General features: G+C 32.9%; 3 protein-coding genes and 1 pseudogene across 5 annotated transcripts; 1 reads left to right on the top strand and 3 right to left on the bottom strand.

Moving 5' to 3' along the window:
- Nucleotides 1-650: 650 nt before the first annotated feature.
- Nucleotides 651-8,319, top strand: LOC107934226 (plastidic glucose transporter 4). 3 transcript variants are annotated; one of them, XM_016866601.2, is made up of 14 exons: nt 651-894; nt 1,023-1,291; nt 2,560-2,674; nt 3,122-3,189; nt 3,346-3,478; nt 3,565-3,664; nt 3,744-3,856; nt 4,796-4,889; nt 5,000-5,153; nt 5,727-5,873; nt 5,973-6,046; nt 7,189-7,277; nt 7,402-7,516; nt 7,927-8,319. In XM_016866601.2, exons 2-14 carry the CDS (start codon nt 1,033-1,035, stop codon nt 8,107-8,109), a joined length of 1,644 nt encoding a protein of 547 aa, XP_016722090.1. In that variant the 5' UTR covers nt 651-894; nt 1,023-1,032; the 3' UTR covers nt 8,110-8,319. The 3 variants fall into 3 exon arrangements, with proteins under 3 accessions (XP_016722090.1, XP_016722091.1, XP_040973483.1); XM_016866602.2 differs by having other exon boundaries at nt 653-894; nt 1,032-1,291; XM_041117549.1 differs by lacking the exons at nt 7,189-7,277; nt 7,927-8,319 and having other exon boundaries at nt 653-894.
- A 735-nt stretch (nt 8,320-9,054) lies between these two features.
- LOC107934227 (delta(7)-sterol-C5(6)-desaturase) lies at nt 9,055-11,748 on the bottom strand. The gene is made up of 3 exons (XM_016866605.2): nt 11,115-11,748; nt 10,452-10,757; nt 9,055-9,586 (listed from the first exon to the last, which is right to left on the bottom strand). The coding sequence occupies exons 1-3, from the start codon at nt 11,332-11,334 to the stop codon at nt 9,291-9,293; spliced, it is 822 nt and encodes a 273-aa protein (XP_016722094.1). The 5' UTR covers nt 11,335-11,748; the 3' UTR covers nt 9,055-9,290.
- A 4,550-nt stretch (nt 11,749-16,298) lies between these two features.
- Nucleotides 16,299-17,521, bottom strand: LOC107934220 (glycosyltransferase BC10-like; annotated as a pseudogene).
- Nucleotides 17,522-24,789: 7,268 nt separating this feature from the next.
- On the bottom strand, nt 24,790-26,236 carry LOC107934221 (glycosyltransferase BC10). The gene is made up of 2 exons (XM_016866598.2): nt 25,596-26,236; nt 24,790-25,496 (listed from the first exon to the last, which is right to left on the bottom strand). Exons 1-2 carry the CDS (start codon nt 26,118-26,120, stop codon nt 24,864-24,866), a joined length of 1,158 nt encoding a protein of 385 aa, XP_016722087.1. The 5' UTR covers nt 26,121-26,236; the 3' UTR covers nt 24,790-24,863.
- Nucleotides 26,237-27,014: the final 778 nt, after the last annotated feature.

The following is a 27,014-nucleotide window of genomic DNA, read 5'->3' on the forward strand; positions in this document are numbered from 1 at the left end:
TGTCCACGTCATCTCCAACGCATTGCAAATCTAATCCAAAATCAACGTTTTCATTTTATAAACACAAAACAGTCCCTCCGCCATTTTCATTTTCCTTATTTTTTAATAAAATAATAATATTTACTCATTTTCTGGATCGAATCTCCACGTTTTTTATTTGAGTATAATTTACTTCACAATCAATTTATTCATCACATTTTGAATTTGATTAGATATGAAATAATTTAAATTTGGTTTCTTTTGCTATTTAATATGCTTTGGTTTGTTTTGACCAATACTAAATTATATACATGCATCATAAATCATTTTTATAAATTTATTTAAAATAATATTTATTGAATATAATTAATAATTTTAACATTTATTTATATTTACAAGTATATAATATTTTTATTGAAAATTTATAATATAATATAAGCCAAAACAAATACATAAACTTTAGTTTTCCCTTTTACCGAAATAAACATAAATTCTAAATGAGATGAAATATGATAACAGATTATATTTTAAGAGTTAGATTACGTCAGATAATTAAAATCAATTTATAAAGGAAAAAAATTATAATTTACTATTTGAATAGAATAATTACATACTTTGGTCCACTCAGTTGATAAACTTAAAACAACGCAAATCTTTGTCATTATTATATTAATAATGGGTCATTTGGCTTACCAAGTTTGTACAGAAAATGAAATTACAAGAGGATAATTCATTCATAGATTGATATCTCCACCAAGTTTGTTCTTTTGTTGCTAAGCTTTTACTGAGCATAACAGACAGTAACTCCATTGCTGCTCTCTCTCAACAGATTTTCCGAGGCTGTTGTCGTCTTCCAAACAGAACTCAGAATCTGATTCGTCCTCTCACTCACTCTCAGCTCCGCCTTCGGATTTGGTAAATCCATCTCTCACTTCTCACTCACTGATTCCGCTTTCCAAATGCGCTTCCGTTTTTATCCTTTTTAATTTTTAATTTTTTTTACTTTTATGATTGGTCGGTTACTTATTTATTTTGTGAATCAGGTAATTCAGGATGCAGGCGTCGTCGCATTTAGTCAGAGGGAATTTCGGCATTGAGATTTCAAAACGGAGAGTATTCCCTTGCTTTGGTGAAGTTAGGCAACGGAGTTTAACTTTGAATCGCAATTTTTGCATCCGAAGTGGTTCCACCTGCAGCGGTTTAAGATCAGGTGACGTTTCGATGGGAGCAGGACTTGTACGTGCCAAAAATGGTATCGAAACTGCCGTTCGCTCTTCGGTCAAATCTCGATCGATCAAAGCTCAAGCCTCTGGTCTCTTTCTCTTTCTCGTTTTCGTTTTCCTTTCACTTTTAAGCTGTGTGTCGTGGTTGAATCTGTTTATTGAATTTATGTTGAATTTTTAGGTGAGGAAAATTGCTTAATGAAAGAATTGCATGTTAGTGAAATCGATTTTTTGTTTGGCTAGTGATACAGAATGGCTTGATTTGTTGCTGTTGTTAATTATCTGCTGCTCTTTTCTTTTCTTTTTTTTCCTTTAACAAAAAGTTATTAATCAAATGTTTCATAATTTTTATTGTATGGTAAAACTTTGGAGGCATTGGATTGATATGTCAATTGTGGACATGATACACGAAAACGGTAAATATAAGAAAATGGAACATGAAAAAAAAAAACATGAATTCGACAAGGATAAGGAGCATCTCATATGTAACTCATATTAGTATCATATTTATATAATTCAAATACGTCCATGAAATTGAAAAAAAGAAGAAGAAGAAGAACAATATGTGTATATGAATTGTTAAATCTACATCGGGAATTATAAGGAGCATCACGTAAAGGAATGAATCATTAGGTGCTGTTTTGTTGTTAACTGTGCTGCCTGCTTATTTGCTTCTAGGAAAATCAAAGTAAAAGCACGTCGTAAAAGTAAAATTGTTTATTTAATTAAAACTAAATGTGACGCATTCTAATTATTATTCTTTATGCAAGAAAACTAATGTATTTTGGTGTTTAAAAGGTTAACGTTTTACTTTGGTTATTTAGGAATAGTACTTGATTTTGTATCCAAATTCCAAGCTTCCTTTTTTTTTCTTTTTTTTTTGTTTCTAGAAACAAATAGGTGCAAGAACAAATAAGCAATGGATCCTTATTATTAAATTTTTCTAAGTGCTAGAGCAAATTGTAAACATTTGTTTCATGAGGTTGCTGGTGGGCTTTATATCTTCTATAGCAGCATTGCGATGGTGAATTGGATGAACTTACTTTATTCTTGCTGAAATGATTTGCTAAATCTTTTTGTGTCAGTTTAAGTTGAAAAGCACATGTTTTAATACTAAAATTTATTAACTTGCTAAGTTGTGATGGATGTATGCTTATGAGATGCTTCCTACTATATGGGACACTGATGTGTTAGTGGGTTAGCTTGTTGGAAGAAGGCATTCTTCCTATTCAGACATGCACTGGCCTGTGCATGGATCATTTGCTAAGCATCCGAGTTTTGTAACCATTGCAAAATAAGTTAGTCTTTCTAACCTGCTTTTTTATCCTTATAAATGGCAATTGAAATTATATTGCAGGTGGAGACATTGAGGATTTGACACCGATCAACCCTCAGGCGAAATCTTCTGGGGCAGTTCTGCCATTTGTTGGTGTTGCGTGTTTGGGAGCTATGTTATTTGGTTACCATCTAGGGTATATATCCCAGTTCAACTCAGGAGGAACATGCTCTTGTTTCCTGGTTCTAAACTTGTTGATTTAGTGATTTTAGCATTTCAATTATATACTTAGGTGATTTGTGATTTAGAAACAGATAACCATACTTTACCAATAACAAAGCTTGAGAGAGGTTCTCTGTGGTTCATATATGTAGAGTTCTGAAAATATAAAGCACATGCAACAAGGGATGGTGGTGAATATTTCCAATATTTTGGAAATATTCAAACTATATGACTCCCCCCATTTATTATATTCTAGAAAAAGAAATTTCTTGCGGAAATTTATGCAAAGAATTCTGGATTAATATCTTGGCAGTTGCTTGCCATATTTTTTGTCACATGGCTTATTTGTTTGCTTGGCTTTTGATTTTTCTACATGCTTCTAATTTCTCTCTCTCCTTCTATTTCTTTTTTCTTTATTCAGGGTGGTAAATGGTGCTCTTGAGTATCTATCTAAGGATCTGGGAATTGCTGAAAATACTGTCATGCAAGGCATGTATTGTGATCTTCTAGTTAATATGCAAATTAAATTTCTACTTCTGTTTTTTCATTCTCTCCCCCCCCCCCTCTCTCTCCCCCTTGTTTGTTCCTAGAATATTTGAAATACCAACTAGCCAACTTATTATTATGTTATGGTAATTTGAGTAGGGTGGATTGTCAGCACACTCCTTGCTGGTGCCACTGTTGGTTCATTTACTGGGGGAACATTGGCAGACAAATTTGGCAGGACAAGGACTTTTCAATTAGATGCTATTCCACTTATCATTGGAGCATTTCTCACGTCTGTGTCATTTCATTTCCTAATAGCTTTCAACTGTCAGAAGTTTGTTGAAAACTAATGCTTTAAAATGCCTTAATTGATCTTAGTGCTACAGCTCAGACAGTCCAGACTATGATAATTGGCCGCTTTCTGGCTGGTATTGGTATTGGCATATCATCTGCTATAGTTCCTCTTTACATATCTGAGGTAAAATTTTCTGATCTTATTATTTGCTCTAGTTGTCTAGTTTCTGGAACCTTCTGCTGACATTCTTTCAATTGGTCAGATCTCGCCAACTGAAATCCGTGGTGCACTTGGATCTATAAATCAACTTTTTATATGTATTGGGATTCTTGCAGCATTAGTGGCTGGATTACCTTTAGCAGGAAACCCACTGTGGTATGTTATCTTAGCACTCTTATACTTGTATCACATGGATCATTTGCTACAAACATGGCATTTGGATTGACCCTCAAAGTGGTTTCATCTGGCGGTTTGTCTTCTTCAGCAATTAAGCCATTGAGTTTCTCTTTTGAATGGGGACTGCCACCACTCTTGGCTTTTCAAAAAAAGAGCACTCATAGGAATGGTGTTAATTCCCATGTTCTTTTTTAGTCCCAATAGGTTGCTTGCAATAGCTCCCCTTTCTTTCATACCCAAATTCAACTGTCTAAGTTGGGAATCCACCATTGATTGGGGAATTTGCTACCTAAAATTGCGTTCTAACAATTTGTCTGGAAATTACTGAGCATGCATTCAATCATGCACCTAAAGAGTTTCACCCTTCTAACCTTTGACAAGAGTCTTAGGTAGAAATTTCTGAAATTTGAGCTTCAATTTGGTATAAAAGTAGTGATTCTTAAAATTCTTTCTGTTTTTAGTAGCTATATCTGATAATAAATTTCCCCTTACTAGTATTAAAGACCTTTCTTCCTCTCATTGGCACCTGGTCATGGTTGATTTTATCCCTTTTCTTCTATATTTTTAATTTCCTTTTTCCCCTGCTAAAAGAGCTTGGTGCAAATCTTATCTTCCCCAAAAAAGTTGTACTAAATAAATAAAAGTAAGAAAAAAGCTCCATCTGACCAGTCGTAATAGCTAATTATTTTGGTATGCTTTCTGATCAATATTTATTTTTTGGATCCTTTTCTTTTGTATGGAGATTGAGTGAATAGGTCAGGTAAATGCCTTGATCATTATACATAATATAATGTCGTGCATGATGTGCCAAAATGTTGTTAAGAATTAAGATTTATTTTGCAAGTAAATTTTTGTTTCTGCTTAAGCATTTCCATTGCACTATCTTTTTCTGCCTTATTTATGCATTTTCCTATTTAGGTGGAGAACAATGTTTGGTATTGCTATTGTCCCTGCTATTTTATTGGCTGTAGGAATGGCTTTTTCCCCAGAAAGTCCTCGGTGGCTGTTTCAGGTTTCTTAATGGACTACTTGGTCGCTCTATTTTGTATTTCCGTTCATCTCACTTAGATATATATTTTATACACATAATGACTATTTATTGATTAAAGACAAATTTTGCAGCAAGGGAAAATTCCTGAAGCTGAAAAAGCTATAAGAACATTATATGGGAAGGAAAGAGTTGCTGAAATTATGTATGAGTTAAGAACTGCAGGTCAGGGCTCTACAGAACAAGAAGCAGGATGGTTTGATCTATTTAGTAGCCGTTACTGGAAAGGTATACCCGAATTTTGAAAGGTACCATAGGTGGACATGGTGTATTTTATACCGTGCTATAAGGCTTATTGATAAAAATTATGCTACTGGACAATATTAAGAAAGATCAGATGGTATACAAAAGATCCGTTAAATTCTTGTATTGCTTTGTCAAACTTTTGTACCATGTAGGAGTTGAACTTGAAGGTTCAATATTATCAAAATGACAAAATATGCTTTCAATTAGTATTCTCTTTTTGTTTTGAAGAACAGTGGTTGCACTAGCTTATCTAGTGTTTCTTGATTACAAAATAAAGACACAAATACTTAATGTGTGAGGCTTAGGTTTTGTTTTAACCATTAGTTGCCCTTTTCCTTGCAGTATTTTATTTTTGTCTTGATGTGTTGATATAACTCCTTTTGTTTAAACTTGACTTCTTCCTAGTTCTAACCAATATAGCCCATGATTCTTCTGATTTCTGGATCACTACTCACATGGGTAAAACTGATTATCCTGAGAACCAGACCTTCAAGTATTTTAATTCTTTCTAATGTATAATGGTAATGCCCTTTCTTGACTTTTGTCCTGCTGCAGTTGTGAGTGTTGGAGCTGCACTTTTCTTATTCCAGCAGTTAGCTGGGATCAATGCTGTAGTATACTATTCTACAGCTGTGTTTCGTAGTGCTGGAATTGCATCTGATGTTGCAGCAAGTGCTCTCGTTGGGGCATCAAATGTCATTGGTTAGTATTTAATTATTTCCCAAAAATATAAATTCTTGGGGAAAATAAAAAAGTTAACATAGGATACTTAACATCCCTCGCTTCTGATATGCTTTTCAGGCTCAGCTATTGCATCCTCTCTGATGGACAGACAAGGGAGAAAAAGTCTTCTGATGACAAGTTTTTCTGGAATGGTAGGTTTATTAAGTTGTAGGCTTGTAGCAATTCTTCTTCCAAATTAGAGAGTGTGGACTCCACTGCTAATCTCTTTGAAACTAACTGCATTTGCATTTTGGGCCTTCAGATACATAAACATGCCATCTCTCATGTATCTTCACTGCATAAAGTTTCTTTTATTTTTTTCCCCCTACATTATGATCAAGTTTCTTAAATTGAAACTGATCTTACCTTGATGCAAAGACTTCATCTGAAGTTTTATACTAGAATTGGTAAATTATACTATGTTGTTAAAGATTGTAACTTCTCTTGTATGCAAAACTCTAGCTAGGTTGTAGGTATGGACTGTGGAAACTCTAGGATAATTATTCTAGATTGTCTAAAAGATGTTTCCAAGTATATTGAGTTACTTTTTCTTTTTTTTCTACTAAATTGTGTTGAAGGATTGAATTGTTGTAATACTCTGTTGATATTCCTCTCTCTCTATGGTTTCAAAACCATGGCTCAGATTATAAAATCATGCTTATTTATTTATGGTCCTCAATATTATTTGCAATGCCTTATTGGAGTACATTTCTCTTTAACTGGCTTGGAAGTAGTGCACTTTAGCATCTAAGATACTTCACAGGTGGTTTCAGTAAATGAGTAGTTTATACAAACTATGAATAAAGCAATTAACATTTACTTGCATGTAAAACGACTCCCTCAGTAAGCATTTATTATCTGGAGCCTATATTTTTCCTTTGATTCATGGATGTTTGAATGGATTGTACTTTTCGCAGACAATAAAAATAGCCCATTCTTTGACTGAATTAGTGGTTTTGATGAGCAAGAATACCATCATAACATTTTGTTTGACTTTCCAATGGTTGAATAGTACCCATTTATGGGTGTGATATTTCAGTGTGTTTATTATTGGTATTATTTCTTCCAATGTGCTTGGCCCTACATTTTATAATATGGGAACATTAGTTGGCTTTGAGGAAATGCAAAAGTTATTAATTCTGAAAACTTTGTTAGACCTGCTTCTTGGGTCACCATAAGTGGTCATTATTTATTACACAATGATTTGATGCCCAATTTTCTCATCTGATTCTTAAACTAACGAACTTTTATTTTTCACTGGTCTTATTTTTCTGTCATCTTTTGGCTCATGAAGGCTGCTTCAATGTTGCTACTTTCTTTGTCATTCACTTGGAAGGTCCTGGCTCCCTATTCTGGCACACTAGCCGTTGTCGGAACCGTTCTGTGAGCTGATGCTTTTTATACAATTAATGAAGCCCATGAAAGTTTCTTCTTATTTTGATACCTGCTATTGTTATCTCCTATTGTCTAATAAGATCTAAACCTGGCTTCGATATCTTCTACACAGCTACGTTTTATCCTTTTCACTTGGTGCTGGGCCTGTGCCTGCTCTTCTTCTGCCGGAGATATTTGCTTCCAGAATTAGAGCTAAAGCAGTGGCTTTATCACTTGGCACGCATTGGGTAAGTCACCATCGAGAACCTGCCCAAAGCTGTTGATATTCATGCATATCCGTAAAAGCAAGTTTGTAAATGTAGATACTGTGACAGGACCAACTGTTTTTGTTCTTGCTTATCTGTGTTACCTGGACTTTTTATTACCATTAAGTATCCATACAGTATATTCGTATACATTTTTGGACATGAGTAGACGGGCGTAATTTCTCCAAAAATATGGAGAAGCTCAGAACAGAAAACTTGAGAATACCCAAAACATAATACCCACATTCAACACCTCCAAACCGGGTAATATGATTATATATTGTGTTTAAAAGAACATGATCTGAAAATGTTTGGTGTTCAATATCTTTGCAGTCTTCTACCAATTGGGTATTTATTGATTCCATCTGTGGCATGTGTTTTTATTCCAACAGATCTCCAACTTTGTCATTGGCCTTTATTTCTTGAGTGTTGTGAACAAGTTTGGCATCAGCTCAGTGTACTTGGGATTCGCTGGTGTGTGCGCTGTTGCTGTCTTGTACATAGCTGGTAACGTTGTGGAAACAAAGGGGCGATCATTGGAAGAAATAGAGCTTGCTCTGAATCCGACGACTTAATTTGTACAATATCCAAAGGTATGCAGCAATAATCTCTGAAGCCGGTTAATGTTCATCTCATGAGCATTCCATTATTTTGCAAGGCCAGAGAGAGCCAACTAGTTCTAGTGACGTATACGTATACCTATGTTGCTTGAAATATGGAAAGAAGAGATTTTTGGTAGTTTGAACTCTGTTGGTTTATGAAATGCAAGATGTTGCGTAAGAAAATTAGTCCCGTGTACACGCTTTAAGAGTGAAATAATTTTATTAAAAAAAAAAAAGACGAAGAAGAAAGAAGATAATGAGATAATCAGAAGGGGTAATTTGAGGTAACTGTTGGTGCAGTTTTCAGAAGCATGGAAGCGGGAGGAGTAGTGGACATAAATTTATTTTTTTTTTATGGAAAGAAATAAATTTTAATATGAGCGGCTACTGAGGTTATGGTGTAATGATAAAGGATGATTGAAATCCCTCCCCTTATCAATTAAATAGATAAGTTCTTTCAAAGAGAAAGGAAAGATGCGTTACTAGAAATGTTGTTTTACAATTACATTCAATTGATTTTAAATGTTGTTTTGCGAAAATAGAGTGGCTAGAAATTGTTACGAAAAAAGAAACAACATTCAATGATTATAACCAAAGAAAGTGATTACATCTATCTCTTTAAATATTGGCTAAAGATACTCTTAAAAAAAATTTACAATTTCTTTTGACGTTGAATTGAATATTATACGACAAGAACAAAACAGGTTACATTCCAATTGCGATGGAAACTGTAAGCTTCAGAAGCATTCGTATTTCCATCCAAGTAAAAATTTGATGTTCATTAGATTCCAAGTAGAACCTTTTGTTGTGGCTAACATAATCTCCAATTAGGAGAGAAATATTAAATATGGGTTGTGCCCCCACAAATTCCAAGGACATTGCTAATTAAATACTGGCTGGGACTATTGGAGTTTCAAGTTCCAAAAGCAACATCTAGATTTAAAACTCAAGAAAACAGGAGATCCGAGCTCCCATAATAAACACCAATGTAGCTTAAAGCAGAACAATGTTTGCAGTGGAGGATAATTTAAAAAACCTACGACCAACACAGGCTACGACAACATCTCAGACTCCATTAACATGCGGACCTATTCAAAAAAAGAGAGAATCTAAAACGACAAAAACAGGAAATGTCAAGATGAGCACGAAGGGAATTACGTGACCTTCTTGCCTTCTTCGTCACTAGGGTCACGTAGGGTTCCAAGCATCCAATCCATCCAAATGGTGTAATGGCCATAGTTATGGCGATACGTAGTGTGGTGAATAGTGTGGTACCCAGCACCCATCACAGGCCATAGTTTGCCATGGATGCAATCATGAATGTTTGCCGTCCAGATGGCCTCGAGGAACAGCAGTCCGACATGTGTTGTAAAATGAGTTGGTATAATGAAGAGTGCTATCACATGAGGTACTGCCTGCAGTATTCCGTCCACTGGGTGAAAAGCCAAACCTGAAAACAACACAAATTGTTTTCACCCATATCAAAAAGCAAATTGTTAATCACTATCACCTACTTGCTTCAGTTCATTTAAATTGAAAAGAAAATGAAAAAAAAAATAAGAGGGGGGTAGGGGGGAACAATAGTACTGTTTAGAGGTAAAATCATTTATAATACATGTTACTTAGCCTCCAGTGTGATAGTCAGATACCGGTATGTGTCTAACATGGGCATGAATCTACTACTGACATCCTTACAGTTACCACCAGGGTGAATCTTCTCCATCACCTTTGTCAAGGAATATGCCAAATCATTTTCTCTAAATTATTTTGAACTGACATAGGTCCACTACCCGAAATGAAAGCATCAAATTCTATGTATCCCCAATCTCAGAACTAAATAACAAAGTAGGCACCCAAACATACAAGCTTTTACAGCACACCACTGGCCATTAAGACATGAATGGTCTGCTTTCTGTATCTCAAATATGTAGGCAGTCCAAACTAACATGGATTAATTAATGTGACATCGATACTATAGCAGCAAAACAGACCTTACATGAAATAATTCTATTTACCATATAACTATAATTCTGAAATCTACATGTATCAAAGATTTTGTTAAGGTATGCACTCCCACAGGAAAGCAGAAACAATCGGCACTAAATCTAGAGTAACTTGTGGCATACATCTTTAAGTTTCAGACCAATGATTAATCTTATATCTAATTCAAGGCACCGTTGGGCTAAAACAGGTCAATTATGGATCCTCTCTTACTTAAATATGTCAAATCTTGTGTTCTATAGTTATCAGCCAAAATGTGTTTAGGCAGTGGAAGCAACTATAAACCAAGTGAAGTACGCAGATAAGAAACTTACCAGCAAATGGAGAAAGTGTATTCTGCTTGTTGTAGATGTGATGAGTTGCATGAAGGTACTTGTATAATGGTTTTATATCATGCAATTCTCTGTGCATCCAGTAAATCCCAAACTCCACAAATACGAGATAAAGAGACAAATATAGTAAGTGTGGAAGCCAGCCGACCTCACCTACTCTATCATAACATTTTGTCCAGCCATTTTCAATCATGTATTCGGAAAGAGATGGAAGAGCACAGTACCATGGCATGGCCTTCATAGCAACATAAATTTGCAAGAGCATGGCTTTATTTGTGGGGATAGCATCTGCAACAAGTGCATTGATGATATAATAAGTAAAGGCTCCTACACTAACATAGTTTACAACTAACCTAGGTGTAGTGTGTTGTTTGGAACCTAATAGCTTTTGAGATTATGTAATCCATATAGACAGGATAAGAGTAAGATTCTTTTAGGCTCATAATATTCTCCACAATGATCATAATGCAATCGATCCATATATTTCATCATTGATTCAACTCCCAAATTGAAAAATCACTGATGAAATTCCAGATTCAAAACAATCTCAAATAAAAAACAACAGCTAGAATGAAAACGATTTAAGATCAACACCAAACCATCAATAATTAAACCCAACCCAGATTTAAAATCACAAAAGAATACCTTTGGGAACATAGACATTGCGTTTCAAGTAGTAAATATAGAAGCACCAAAGGAAACCAGAGATGAGGTAAAGCAAAGTCCCAGCAAGGTAGTTTCGTAGCCATGTCTGCAAGAAATGGGGAAGTGGGTACCATAGATTTGTAGGCAAAAGGTATCCCAAAACAATGTGATTGTACCAAGTGGTTTCATCCAAGAACTGCTGCAAATACTCGTCTCCCATTGGTGTGCAACCGAATACAACCGGCGATGATCAGTCACCAGAGCAACAACAGATTTAAACCCAGGAAAGAAGACGTCAAGACAAATAAAGGGGGAGGGGGGAGGGATTTTATTTGGTTTTTGGATCAAAAAGAAAAACTGAAATTAAAAGATTTGTGTGAGGTTTGATGTCAGAAACAATCTGTATATATAGCTAATCTTTATTAAGTTCTTATTAGCTGGATTGTCAGTTAAAAAATGGCCCATACGACTCTGTCAAGTTCATTGTTTACTACTCATGTACTATATAATAAAAAGTAATATGAATAATTGCGTTTTTAATCCTTGGACGTTGATTTTCCAAAATTGGGTTCATCGAGTAGGACGGAGTGATGTGATAAAGCAGGCTGCGTAATAGGTCCGGACAGACACTGCCCCGTCTTATCAACATTCCTCGCTGAAATTGTTCCACATAATACCCCCATTTTCAATTATTTATGGGTCCACTAAGGATTAAAGCCTAATGGATTTTGTATAGGAATCTCCCATTATGCCTCTCAGCTATTTTTATATTTCAACTTTTCTGGGATTTGTTTCCCTTTCAATTTTGATTTTAACTGAATTAGTCCTTCTCTGGACCAATTTTATCTTCTTCTTTTTTTTTTTAATTTCAAATGTGAGTTATTAAGAATAATTAATTATAATATTAATATTGTCCGTCGATTTTATATAAAATTGATAGATAAATTCTTTTTGATGATTTTAGAATTTTTAAAACTTTATACATTTTTTGACATTCTTTTTAGAATCAAAACTAAATTAACATGATATAAATATGAAGGAATTAATTTATTATTATATCAATCAAAATTATGTATAATTGATGAAAAATATTAATTGTTGAAACTCCATGTGATGGCCTGATGGTCAAAGGTGTTCACCGCCCTAGGTGTGATATGAGTTTGAGTCGCGCTAGTCGCGTTTGTTATTCGGACTTTACCCTGTTATTGTAATTCACTAAATCACCAAAAAAAAATTATTAATGGTTGCAATTAGTGTTGTATTCAATTCACACACCAAAAAAGTATCAAAATTATACATAAATTTTGATACAATGCGTAATTTTATATAAGAATTTTCATGTTGTGCGATTTTATACATGATATTTTAGTTTGATTCAATTTTTACAATACATGATATTTTAGTTTGATTCAATTTTTACAATCATTAACAATATTATCGAATTAGTATTATTTTACATTGATATATTACATACACAAACAAGTATATTAATTGAATATAAAAATAAATATATGTATTCATTTGTTTAAATGTAATTGAATCAAAATAAAAATTTCATATATATCATTATACCAAATTAAAATTCATTTATCCCTTTCCATTTTTCAAACCACCCAAAATTTGATTTCAGATGTTTTTATATAATAATAATTATAAAATTCATGATATATAAAAAGTATGAATGAAACTATCTGCTTTAATGTGAAAAATTAAATATTAATCCAAAAGTGAGTTAAAATGGGGGAAAATTAAATCCGAAGAAACGTAGATAGAGAATAATTGTATATTTGGTGGAAAAAATGAACTGAATTCCTCAAGTCTTGATAGATTAAGGTTTGGATACGCAACAACATTAATTAAAAGTTATATCCTTAAATTTTCATTAAGCATTTTTCCCTTTCCTTTATCTTCACCAATTTTTCTGTTTCTCTTATAGCAAGGAGACCCACGAATTATTAAGGAGTTGAGATGCACATTAATGAGGGAGGCGGACCTTCAATTTCTAATCTACAAGTTGGCAAATGGCATGAGAAAGAATTAATTAATATGTATTTATCATATCACCTCACTAAAAAACTTTTATTATTTTCTAAAAACAACTCCTCTAATTATTTTATGAATTTTATGTTATATTCAAATATAAATTTCTAACTAAATAATTGAATTATAATTCCTATTTCTTTAGAATCAAATAATAATAAATTTTGGTTATATAAAATAAGAGTAAACAAATTAATTTGTAAGATTATAAATTTTAAAAATAATGTTGTATAAAATTTAGATTTAGAAATATATCGTTGTAAAGTCTTGACTTGTACGGAACAATGATTAAAATTCTTGTCAAATACTTATTTGACTTAGATTTGAACTGTGTCATCCTCCTCTCTTATTCCCATATTGTACTAAAAAAGCAATATATTATATAAAATATATATTTTATAAAGTTAAAATACAATAAATATTACATTTATAATCTAGACGAAACCAAGTAATATTATTTTACTTTATTTGAATTAAGATAAATATTCTTTAAATTTTTTGAAAACATCTACTCCATTTGCATCGGAGGACTCAATTGCCGTGCAACCTCCCGGCTAGTATGGTTCATTTATTTTTTGTTCCAATCTAGTTTATTTGATTCAACCATCACAATACGCACACGAAATATTCCCCACATCAACACCTTCAGCTCCAGTTTATTTTACACAAGCATCACATCACACGCAATCATTCTCTACATCAACACATTCAACACCAGTTTATTTTCCACAAGCACCACAACACACGCAATCATTCCATGTATCAACATCTTCTCCAAGAATTTATTTTGCACAATCGCCACCCCAACATCATATTACATGCCTATCCTGCCAGCAACATTGAAGCATCCGATATCGCCGACAATTCCCACCATTTATCTGCAATAGGCCCATTCAACACAAAATAGTCAGCTGTCGATAGTGTTGCAAACACCCCCAACATCGATGTTCTATCAAGGTAGGTCATCCTTGCAACCGCCAACTCAATCAGAAGGAGATAATTGGTGTGATCAACCCCGACATGCACGTGAAGATCAAGACGAAGTCGATGAGGAGCCACCAATTCAAATAGTGAGACGAAACCCTAGGCATGCCTAACGCCCACCTGGTTGTGGCATATATTCGAGACGCCGATGATTATGTTATTTTTAATGTTTCCAAATTGTATACTTTGTTTTACATCTCAAATGTATACTTATTTACAATATACTAAACAAATTTATTAAATTGGTTTGTTTTGTGCCATATCATATTGTGAGTTTAAAATTTACAATTATTTATGTTACTTTTTTATTTAAGTTTTTCTCCGTCCGTTTGTTAAGTACAATATTTTGAGAAAGCAAATAATTGCTCACAAGGTTTGGAAAAAGATTATAACTTTGGCTTGAGTATTGTAATATATATTACTTTAATAATTAATATTAACTTACACTTTATAGAAAAAATTAATGAATAAACGAATAAGTTAGTATTTTCACTACATGAGTAAGTAATTTAATTAGCTCTTCTCATTGATGCTCTTGGGTTGTGTGGACACACTGAAGTCATTGGATTCGTGATTTCTACATTTTCCCCAATCAAGTTTATCCCGAGTTGTAGGTTTCAGAAGCAATCAAGTTTGGTGATTGAAATGGCCAAAGAAAAAACGCTCCCTGCAGGGTATAAAGCATCCTCCTCTGACGAGAGAAAACTGGTTGTCATACCTGCATAGCCACTGTCAACTAGGCCTCATTTATGCTCAATCATTTGACATCATAACATTTGTAAACTTGAAGCCCTAATTACACTTCAACCCCAAACCGTATAATCATCGCCAACTAGGACCTTGAGTTGCAACACGATTCGACTTCCTGAGTGTCGGCTTCATATTCACATGGTAAATAAAATTTGTAAGTCACCCAGCTCTATGGCATCACCGTAAATTCAAACATTCCTTAAAACTATAATTATGTCTATCTCAAACATGGACAAACATAAATATACAAACTTTTAATTTCCTACAGGGCCTTATAGAACGCATTTTTATTCTCTCTCTTAAAAATGCATCCTATAGGGGCACGTTTTCAATGATATGGTAGTGAAAACACGCTCTATAAAACGCGTTTTTCTTTCTCTCTCCAAAAACAACATAAATTGATAAATTTTAAAATTTTCAAGCTACTTTCTCAATTATTTTTTTAACATATTTATAAAAATTTGCCGGTATTGTACTATTCTCAAAATTAGCCATGATTTTTTTGAGTGGTTTACTATTGATATTCAGTCAATCATTTAAATTAAAAGGGAAAAAAATATAGCCCACGGTTTTAAAATAGTTTTCCTCTTTTCAGTGTTGAACATTTTCAAAAAAATAAAAAATCTGAAGGGAACAACATAAATTTAAAATGCTGCAATCTTTAATAACCAAAAAATACCAAAGGACTCCATGACATTAACCCGTGAATGAATTTCATTATAAAATTCAAGAATTTTTTTCTCCATTATTTAATCGAATTTCCAAAAATGATTGTTCTTCTTTCTTCTCCGTTTCTTCTGTTTCATTTTCATGTCCGGCAAGCTTTCATCGCCGGAGAATTCAAGTTTCCGATTTTCAGTGGCGGAGCACTTACGGTTGCCAATATATATTTGAAAAAAGTTGATTTTCTTTTTTTTTTTTTCAAAAGTGTGTTCAGTTTCCTTTAAACACTGATTTGAAAAAATTATTTTTTGATCTGGATTTGTTATATCAAGTGAACATGCATGGATTTTTAAATTTGAAATTTTAAAAATTCTTTTTAGACCCAACCTTGTGTCCATCAACATTTTCCATTTTCCATAAAGGTTTATATATACATATATATATTTATTGCTTCGTCGTTGTCGTTTCACTTTTATTTTATATTGTTTTGCTTTTCTTTATATTGATAAAACTAAATCAGTGTTAAGTTAGATGTTGTAAAATAAATAGGTGAAATTTTACAATAAATTAAAATGAAATCAACATTTGCAATTGACATTTAAATATATTTACAATTCACTAAGCATTGGTAATAATAAAAAATCATTATTAACTCAAATAAAGTTGTCCATTCAAACCTATGCTATGAAATTTTGAGGTGAACAGCTAATGTCAGTAGGCAACATTTGGCATCGTTAATGAACAATATCAATACTCAAAATCAAGCAACCCCATCAAGGGCTTCAAGGTAGATGGTGGGAACTTTCTAGCAAATAGGAAACACATTGAAGTTGTATTCCCATTGTAAATACATTCCGATCCATATCGTATTTGACTCAAAAGCTCATGGTTTATATCAGCATATCCATATTTCCTAGGATAAGCCCCTTCACTGGACCAATCAACCCACGTAATGCTTCGATTGGAGTTTAGCTTCCCATACAACATGTTCACCATTGTAGCGATGTAGTGTTCGTCATTGTAACAAGGTGGCCGACAGTATTGTTTGAAAACCGAATAATATGTTTTATCGGAAACAATGTGTAAGGCCATGTCGCGGTGCATTTCGAACCATTGAGACCCTTTTAGCCAATCGGCGGCATTGATTACAGGTGATATTTGGGGATTGTAACGACCCCGCCCATCTTTGCCTGGATCATCGTATACGCTTATGAAGCTTAGAGTTGAAGTGATGAGATAGTCATAGATTGTGGTGAAGTTGAACAACGAAATGCATGAATCCGATAGAAGAACGAATCATTGATTGGATGGATCGAGTAGTGCATTTGCAAGGAGTCATCTCTCTGCATCTATCATTGTCGCAGTTCCCCAATACACTGGCTATGTCGCACCAAAAAAAGAAAGCATCCATTAATTCAACGTTTCATGCAAAAAGCACCCCGTTTCGACCATACAAATATAGACTATACCTGGCTGGGGATTCTTCGACCATGGAAGACGGAAGTTTGAGGAACTGTTTGGTTGTAACGAGGATGTGAGTGAACGTAGATTGTATAAAAGCCTTGGTGTCCCTCGAAAAAAATTTCCCACAATGGAGCCAAGGGAAGTGGACCTCCCGTTAAGAACATGAAAGCTATCTTTGGAACCCTGCTAGATGCTCTCAGTAACAACTCTTGGTCACTCATATCGTGCATCACAGATTGATATTCTTCTTTCAATGAAATACCAGTGCTAGAATTGAAAGTGCCATTCCTTGGCGACGGTGGTGGAACTGGTGGAGAAGTACTAGAGACCAAATTGGAGGCAGCTTGAAAAAATACAATAGGCCGTGGGGAGCTGCTTTTAAGCTGTAAACTAAATAGAATACCAATTGACAGACCAAAGGTGAAAGAGATAGCATAATACACAAGATTATGTATTGTAAATGGCTTGGAAAATGGTTGAATAGCATGTTTCTCAATGCCGCCCATACTTGTGCAAAGGACTATTTGGGAGAGAAGAGGGATCGATTTAAATGGTGACAGCAAACCGTAAACATTTTTTTTTCTATTGCTTCATTTTACCATAAATATTGAAACTGTGTGAATATAATTGTTATGAAATTTATTGAGGTTGAATTGGGAGGAAATAAATTAAAGTTAAGACAAGGGCTTTCTGCATCTACAATTTTTCTCATCTTTAAGACTTGATTGATTCGTATTAATTAAAATGCAGTGCTTGATGCTTCTTTGAATTGCAAAGGTAGCCAAAATTTTATTTTGATTTCTTAGGAACAAGATACATAAAATCATGCATTGTAGTATTCAACAAGATGTGCCACATTTGGTGCGAGTCTTTAAAAAAGAAGAAAAGGAAAAAGGTAGAGTTATTGATTTAAACATTCTTCTAATATAGACTATACCTCCACATGCATCCAAATTCCATGTAACACCCTTATCCCGTATCCGTCGCCGGAATAGGTAAAGGGGCATTACCGGACTTGAAACTCATATCAGAACAGTAAAAATTTTGAATTTTTTTTTTGAAATAAAGAACATTCCTTTAGATAAATACTAAAGACAGCCAGTGATACAATTTAAACTTCTATAAGTACACATTTAAAATATGTCATTTTCGCATGGCTTATATACATTAACCAAAATATTCTTCTGCCACTGGTCTATTCTACACATGCCATAAAATAACCCAAAACATAACAGTACCAAGCAGTGGATAGTGATAGTGTAACAAGTTGCTGACGATCCCCGAGTCTGTAGCTTCCAAATGAAATCTATAAAACAGAGGAAACAAGGTAAACGAAGTAAGCATTACAATGCTTAGTAAGTTTTAAGCAGTGTCAACAGATAACAATCAAATTATAACATGGTTGTTCGTATTTTTATTTCACTCTTCCTTTGGGTATATCATCCCTTTACCGAATATGCACATCTCATCATATACAATAGGCAGATAAACTTTCACGTAAAAGTGAGCTCATGTAACATAGATATATTGTATAATTTCACATAACCTTTCACACTAATCCGATGCCACATAATCATAGGAATAGTCTCATAGATTGCTCACGTATGCATCACATAACTACCTTATGATTTAGTTCAAATCAAGCTCACATATAAACTCGGAGTACATACCTGTTTAACCTTTCGCATTGAATATATTCATAAGCAATTCTTATTGCGAAGTCTTATAGCTTTAAACTCTACTCGGATTATCGGCGAGACCTTTAGCTCAGATGGAATCTCCAGACGAAGTCAGCGGGTCTTAACCCGGACATAGTCACCACATATAGTCATCGGGTCTTAAATCCCGGATTTACATCACAAAGTTTCATGCATATTTATTCACATGTTACAGCATTCACATCGACTATCATATTTGTAATTCATTTGCCTCATCAAATATCTAATAAAACACACCTTCCACAGTTTGTCATTTGGCCACAATATATATATACACTTTCACGTTCATCACATTGGCCATTTGGCCTTATCTCATATATACACATTCACATTCATCACATAAAATTCTAAATCAAAATATAAATTTTCATATATTCACATCACAATTATCCAAATATACTTCATATACCACATAAACTTTCATGTATACACTTTGTCTTGGCTAAATCTACATCTATCATTTTCCATTGAATAATTCAATTTCAAGCCATACTATCATTTCATATTCGAATACTTATAAACTTACAATTTCACAATTTTAATATCAAAGATCCATCTAACACTCATATATCATTTTATAATGTCACAAATTAGAATTCACGTATGGGTTTAATCAATAGCTTATGAGCAACTAAAACAAGTTTTATCAATGTTTACAACATAATCACATATTCTCTACAAGCTGTTTTCCTGAGCAACAGTCGTTAAATTATTTTTAACTGGAGCTACGAAACTCCAAATGATGTGCGGTTAATTTTCCATGAAAATAGACTCGTATATCTTCTATCCACAAAATTTTCAGAATTTTTGGTTTGGCTAATCAATACCAGATTTTTCTTAAAGTTTCCCCTATTTTACTGCTTGACTATTCTGACTACTCTTCACTAAGAATTGAATTTCTCATTGTACAAAATTCAAAATATGTTTTCGTTTATTTTGTTTGAAACTAGACTCATTAAGGAGTCTAAGCATATAAATCTTATCTTATAATCATTTTTGTATGATTTATAATGATTTTTCAAATACTGGACAGGGGATTTCGAAGCCATTCTGACTCTGTCTTACACAACTTTAAAAAAATCTCATTATCGGCAACCCCTTTACTTACTCGATTTCTTTTATACGAAACTAGACGCATCAAGTTTTAATTACATAATCTATTCAGCCTTTAACTCAATTCCCACAATTTATGGTAATTTTTCCAAAACACACTACTGCTGCTGTCCCAAGCAGATTTATACAAATTTACTCTGTAAAGTTCTCATTCACATATTTAAAACATAATATCATATATGCCATCATTTAGAAAAGTCATTGACCTTAACGTATATACTTAATTCATATTCATCCCATTTAAAAACTTAAAACTTACAAAGGAACCAAACTCAAATACTTAAGAACTTACCTCGGAATTTGTCGAACGATTACAGATCGACTATTCAGTTAGGTAGCTTTTTCTCTTATCCGAAATTGTCCCTATGTGCTCTTAAGCTTAATTGAGTAAATTAAGTATATCAACTTCATATACTTCACTTAATCAAAGCAAGAAATACAATTATCCTCACTATCTCACACATATACGTTCAGTCAATCATTACTATGTTACAAGTCAAGCCTAGCTTAGGCTAGATCGAACATATATAATCTTTTAACTCAATTTACGAATCAAGACATATTAGTTATCAAAGGTTGACCATGATACACATAGTGAGCTCCATTTTCTTTAACTCACATTCGGCACATAAAAACATACACAAAATTTTCCACACAAGCTAGTATTTTAGCAATTAATATGATACGAGTTAAACCAAAAGTTTACAATAAAATTACAAGGTACATACATAGGGTCCATATACATGTTTATTTTTAAACACCACCCTTTAAACCCTCTAACTCTACTTACAAGAGACTCTCATAACTAAAATCCATAAGTAAGTCATCCAATTCCACCATTTCAATAAGTATTTTATACCAAATCTAATAACTAAATGTTATTAATGAGATTCATACAAGACCGAATATTCATTAACAACCAAAGCATATATTCAACAATTTAACAATGTGTTTAACCTCCATGGCCGAATAGATCCTTTCTATTCCATTTAACTACCATAAATTTAAAGTATTTAAATCAAGTTCATGAGTTTCTAATTTCGTTACTTCAACCATTCAAAGCCTATCTAATTTCTCAAATAGATTTCTAATACAAGAATTAAGCCAACCTACTAACCTTAACACCTACATTCGGCAAGTGACCACACACACACTCTCATAACCGAATTTCCATATTACTAAAATCCTCAATACACATATTCCCCTTATTCAACTTTAATTTAAGCTCCCAACTCATAAAACATAAGGAATAGAAATCATCTTCTAAGTTTCCTACCTTAACCGAATGCCCAAATCACCACAAGGATCAAAATTCACACATGGGCTCAATCAAAGACCTATCCATCAACTAAAATTTCATAAAATATCAAAGAATTTACCTAAAACTTACCTTAATTAAGCAAGTAGAAGACCGAATGCCTAGCTTCTTTTCCCCCTTTTTTTCTTCCTTTAGTTCACGGCAAGAAGAACAAAAACATAACCAAAATTTTTTCTTTCTTTTATATAAAGTAATAACCATTTAACTAAAATTTAATACATATTTTAATATATGCCATCATCATGGCCGGCCACTATTAACAAAAAGGGGTATTTGACATGCAAAACCATTATTTTCAATACATGCTTTAATAGACCCTTATAGATTAACCTATCACATTTCAAAAATGTCACACATAAGTCCTATTAACTAAATTCACATGCAATTTACTAAATCGAAGCTTAAAACTTTCACACATTCATATTCACATATAATAAACATAAAATATGACGGCTAATTATTTTTATGACTCGATTTTATGGCCCCGAAACCACTTTTCGACTAGGGTCAAATTAGGGGTGTCACATTCCAAGCAGCCAAAAGAATATGTTGACAAAAGATAAAAGGAGTAATTTTCAATAAATGGTTTGGCTTTTTCACGTGCACCACCTACAAAGTCAAGCAAGGGCTAGAGACCTATTATTTGGTTGAAGGAAAAATGTTTGGATTGTTAGAAAAGACAATGATTTCTTCCGGGTGGGCTATATGCATGATATAGTTGCTTTCAAATGGGGAAAAGGAAGAATTATGAATGTATATCATGACAATCCCTAGATTTAAGTTTCAAACATTACTTTGCTCCTGGGCTTTCGACTTCTTTATTTTATATTTTATAAAATGTTATAATATATAGTTTTGTTACATTAAAGTCAAAAGTAAAGTTGGATAAATACTGATTTTAGGGTAATTCTCTTTTGCACTTCAATAAGTCACTCAAACCTTCTACCAAATGTGCATTCAATTAATAAACCCAATTAACATATAAAATTCTTCATCAACTGCACAATACGCATATATTATACTATTACCCACATTTCTCTCCACCTTCAAGCTCTTACCAGCCCTTTCCATCGGAGATCTCCATCGCTTAGTCTAGCAATACTTTTTAAAAGCTTTTTTCTTTTTTTTTGAGAAGCTAAAATTTAACTTTTCATAAAAGTACTTTTGAGTCAATTTTTTTATTTGGGAGAAGTATTTTTTCTTTCGAAAAGCAACTTGTTTAAAAATATTTTTATTTCATGATAGGTTTTAAGCTAAAATTATTAAACTAATTTAACTAAGAACTCAACAGAGAATGAATAAAGAAAATAATCGAATTTTAACCAAAGAGAGAGACAATACCGAAGAAAGAATCCACCTAGACTTCTTTTATTAATATGAATCTAATTTAAACGATTTATTCACTGGTGTTTTGATCTGTAGAAATCCCTAAATTATGCTAATATCTCTTTCGAGAGTAAGAGCAACTGACTCTAAATTGATTAATTGAAATCTTTTTCTAATTAAAACCCCTATTGTCGCATTAATTCGATCTATGGATTCCCTTATTAGATTTGACTCTAATTCGGTAATTTTTGTTCCTCTGATTAAAACCCCTATTGTCGCATTAAACAGAGACTTTTGCTCATCTGATTAAGCACATTAAACATGAATTAATATCCCGAAAATATTAAAATAAGAGATAAGCACACATAATTGAGAACAAGAATCAAGTATTTATCGCGTAAAACAAAAATTAAATAATAGAATTCATCATTGGTTTCATCTTTCCTAGGTATCTAGGGAATTAGTTCATAATTGTAAATAACATCTCAAAGTTAGAATAACCACAAGACATAAATAAACTCATAAAAACTTCAAGAGAAATTAAAATGTGGTCTTCAATCTTGGTGGAAATCCGCTTTAGAGTTGGCTCTGATGGTGTTCTTCGATTGTTTTCTTTGATATTCCCTAATGGTTCCCCCTTCTTTTCTTCTAATTGGTATTTATAGACTTTAAAATTCTCAGAAAGCCTAAAAATTGCATTTTTCTGTGCATTTGGGATTTAAGTTGCGAAACCAACACGGTATGGCACATGACCGTGTTTCTAACCCATGTGGAAAGGCCCAGGCCGTTTGACTCCTGAAAACAACTCTATTTGTCTGATTTTGGCTCTTTTTTTGCTCCCTTCAGTGCCAAATGGTCTCTTAAGTATAGAAATATGAATTTAAAGGATTAGGAGCATCAAATTCACCAATTTGCATAAATAATCATTCATATATAAACGCATTAAGAACGAGATTAAAATATGTTACTTTTATCACTTATCAAATATATCCACACTTAAGCGTTTGCTTGTCCTCAAGCAAAATCCTCAACTCACAATAAAGTTAATATTTCTCAAGTTTTAATTCTCATCAATAATGTCTCAAAAATAATTCGCAAACAATCATGCATTGATAGTTCAACTAAAAGGGCATTAAAGATTCAAACAATTCAAGTCAATTTTTAACGCACAAAAACATAGGTATCTCCCTTTATTTAAGTAATTACCTTTCATTCAAAATCAACAAAAATTGGCATCCTCATTAAAGATTCACTCAAGCACTCAAAGTGTTTAAGGTTAGATAAACATGTACTCAACAATCAAACAATAAATGTCATTACCATAGGCTTGCTTGAAAATCAAATCTCCACCACTATAATATGACACACAAATCAAGAGGTTTGTAAGAGGTTGTAATGGGGCTTAGGTTAAGGGTGTGAAAAAATGTCAGAAAGTTGGTTATAATCGAGATCGAGTTGATAAATTATCAAACTAGAAAAAATAACAAATGTTGAATTAAAAACAAGTGCTTCAATTACTACTTATTCAAGACAAGAAATGAGCTTCTCAATAAAATATAAAATTAACGGTTCAAGCTCAATCAACAAAGAATTAATCCACATATGTTTTTTTTCAATTTTTTTATCTTTTTAAACTGAGAACAAATTAATTCAATAATTCAAACAAAAAAACATAATTAGGCAACTAATCAAATCAAATCTCGACAAAAAGGGAATCAATAAAATGGAAAAGAGTCGCAACGAAAAAATGGGTTATGAGTTAACATTAACAGGTTAATTAAGAAATACAATAAGAATGTATTCCATCATCTTAGTGTAATTATATGTTAGAGTATTGTAATTAAAAAATTTTATTTCGCAAGACATGTTTGGTCAATAAAATTTAATCATATCATAATTTCATATATTATATTAGATAGTACAAAAGGTACTTACACAACTACAGATTTTAAAATTCTTGAAAAAGAACATCAATTATGTTGGCACGAAGTCGAACCCGATGAAACAACGTGGAAGCAAAATTGGAGTTCTTTCATTCCCAATAAATCAAATCGATAATTATGGCAAACCCAATAAAACATTTATCAACAATCAATGCAAATAAAACATAATATCGTAATTAAAAGTAACACACAATTTTTATGTGGGAAACCACTTTAAAGCAAAGGTTAAAAATTACGGGACTTGAAAGCTCCATTATATCAAAAAAAAAAGAGAAAGTGAGGAGGGATTTATGTTGCAATATACCCGCCTGCTTGTGCTTTAAAAGGAATAAATCTTTCATTTGAACCGTATAGTTGAAATAAAAACACAAATTTTGTTTCATTTATGCAATTTAGTTTAAAAACATTAATATTGGAGCAACAAACATGTTCAACTGTGAAAATGAAGCAAACTCAGCAAGGGCTTCAAGGTGGACGGTGAGAACTTTCTAGCAAATAGAAAGCACATTGAAGTTGTATTCCCGTTGTAAATACATTCCGACCCATATCGCATTTGATTCAAAAGCTCGTGGTTTATATCCGCAGGTCCATGTTTCCTAGGATGAGGCTCTCCTCTCGACCAATCAACCCATGTAATGCTCCGATTCGAGTTTAATTCCACATAAAACATGTTCACCAATGTAGGAATGTAGTGTTCGTCGTTGTAACAAGGTGGCTGACAATACCGTTTGAAAACCGAATAATAGGTTTGATCAGAAACAACGTGTAAGGCCATCTCACGGTGCATTTCGAACCATTGAGACCCTTTTCGCCAATTGGTGATGTTAATCATGGGCGACATTTGGGGATTGTATCGACCCCGACCGACTTTCCGGGGATCATCATATAAGCTCAAGAAGCTTAGATTTGATGTGATGAGATAGTCATAGATTGTGGTGAAGTTGAATAACGGAATGCATGAATCCGATAGAAGAACGAATCGTTGATTGGATGGATCAAGTAGTGCACTTGCAAGGAGTCGTCTCTCCGCATCTATCATTGTTGCAGTTCCCCAATACACTGGCTATGTCGCACCCAAAAAAAAAAGAAAAGAAAAGCATCCATTAATTCAATGTTTCATGCAAAAAGCAGCCAGTTTCGACCATACAAATATAGACTATACCTGGCTGGGGATTCTTCGACCATAGAAGACGGAAGTTTGAGGAACTGTTTGATTGTAATGAGGATGTGAGTGAATGTAGATTGTATAAAAGCCTTGGTGTCCCCCGAAAAATTTTTCCCACAATGGAGCCAAGGGAAGTGGACCTCCCGTTAAGAACATGAAAGCTATCTTTGGATGACCACTAGATTCTTGTAGTCTTGGAACCCTGCTAGATGCTCTCAGTAACAACTCTTGGTCACTCATATTGTGCATCACAGATTGATATTCTTCTTTCAATGAAATACTAGTGCTAGAATTGGACGTGCCATTCCTTGGCGACAGTGGTGGAACTGATGGTGAAGTACTAGAGACCAAATTGGAGGCGGCTTGAAAAACTACAAGAGGCCGTGGGAAGCTGCTTTTAAGCTGTAAACTAAATATAATACCTAGTGAGAGACCAATGAGGAAAGTGATAGCATGAGACACAAGATCGCGCATTGTAAATGGCCTAGGAAATGGTTGAACATGTTTATCAATGGCGCCCATACTTGTGCAAAGGAATACATATTTTTGGGAGAGAATAGGGATCGATTTAAATAGTGATAGCTAGCATGATGTTTAAGCTGTAATTTTCATATTTTTTTTCTATTGCTGCTATTTACATTAATCGAACGCAAAAGAAATCCCTTTGGTTAATTATTAACAACTTTAAGGTTGCTGAGCAAAATACGGAATTTTAAGGTTAAACTTGACTTGGAAAAGCTAGTCGGTAGGGGGTTATAAAGCTTAAGACAGGGCCTTTCTGCATCTATTTCACTCGATTATTAATAATCCAATGTTCCCTTACTTAAAATACAAAGAATTTAAAAGAATTAATGACACGCACAAAAAAGAAAAGAAAATATCAACATAGAAAAGTATATGTTAAAAATGAAAATTTTAAAATACTATTTTTAAAATAATTTTATACTAGATTTTTTTAGAATTTTTAAAATTTTAAAATTATATATTTAATTATCTTAAATTTAAATTAAATAATACAAATTTTTAGGATCATTTTTAATTTTAATTAAATAATTAAAAATAAAATTTGAAACAAAATTTAAATTATAATGATATTATTTTTTAAAAAAATCTAATGATAACAAATTTAAATACTAAGATAAATATTATTTATCTTAATGATAATTAAATAATATTTATATTTATGATAATACTATTTATATTTATAGTAATTTTATATTTTTTGATTTTTTTTACCCACAAAATTTACTCAAAATTTTTAAAATTTATCTAACCATTTCCAATATTACTTAAAAATTTAAAATTTATTTATTTAAAATTATTAAAATAATAATAATTATTCATATGATAAGACTTTGGGTCTTAAATCTTATAATATATAAATATATATATGAGTAATTATTTTGTCTATTGCTA

This window comes from Gossypium hirsutum, chromosome A07 (assembly GCF_007990345.1).
Source record: "Gossypium hirsutum isolate 1008001.06 chromosome A07, Gossypium_hirsutum_v2.1, whole genome shotgun sequence".
In the NCBI taxonomy this organism is placed as follows: Eukaryota; Viridiplantae; Streptophyta; class Magnoliopsida; order Malvales; family Malvaceae; genus Gossypium; species Gossypium hirsutum.

Bases quoted from the DNA above. Each gene is read 5' to 3' on its own strand.
- LOC107934226 (XM_016866601.2), top strand. From the start codon at position 1,033: ATGCAGGCGTCGTCGCATTTAGTCAGAGGGAATTTCGGCATTGAGATT. The intron at 3,190-3,345 runs GCATGTATTGTG...TAATTTGAGTAG, and splicing joins TGAAAATACTGTCATGCAAG to GGTGGATTGTCAGCACACTC. The intron at 7,278-7,401 runs GTGAGCTGATGC...TCTTCTACACAG, and splicing joins GCCGTTGTCGGAACCGTTCT to CTACGTTTTATCCTTTTCAC.
- LOC107934227 (XM_016866605.2), bottom strand. From the start codon at position 11,334: ATGGGAGACGAGTATTTGCAGCAGTTCTTGGATGAAACCACTTGGTAC. The intron at 10,758-11,114 runs GTATTCTTTTGT...CACTTGTTGCAG, and splicing joins CAATGTCTATGTTCCCAAAG to ATGCTATCCCCACAAATAAA. The intron at 9,587-10,451 runs GTAAGTTTCTTA...TGTTGTTTTCAG, and splicing joins TACACTTTCTCCATTTGCTG to GTTTGGCTTTTCACCCAGTG.
- LOC107934221 (XM_016866598.2), bottom strand. From the start codon at position 26,120: ATGGGCGCCATTGATAAACATGTTCAACCATTTCCTAGGCCATTTACA. The intron at 25,497-25,595 runs GTATAGTCTATA...GGTGCGACATAG, and splicing joins GTCGAAGAATCCCCAGCCAG to CCAGTGTATTGGGGAACTGC.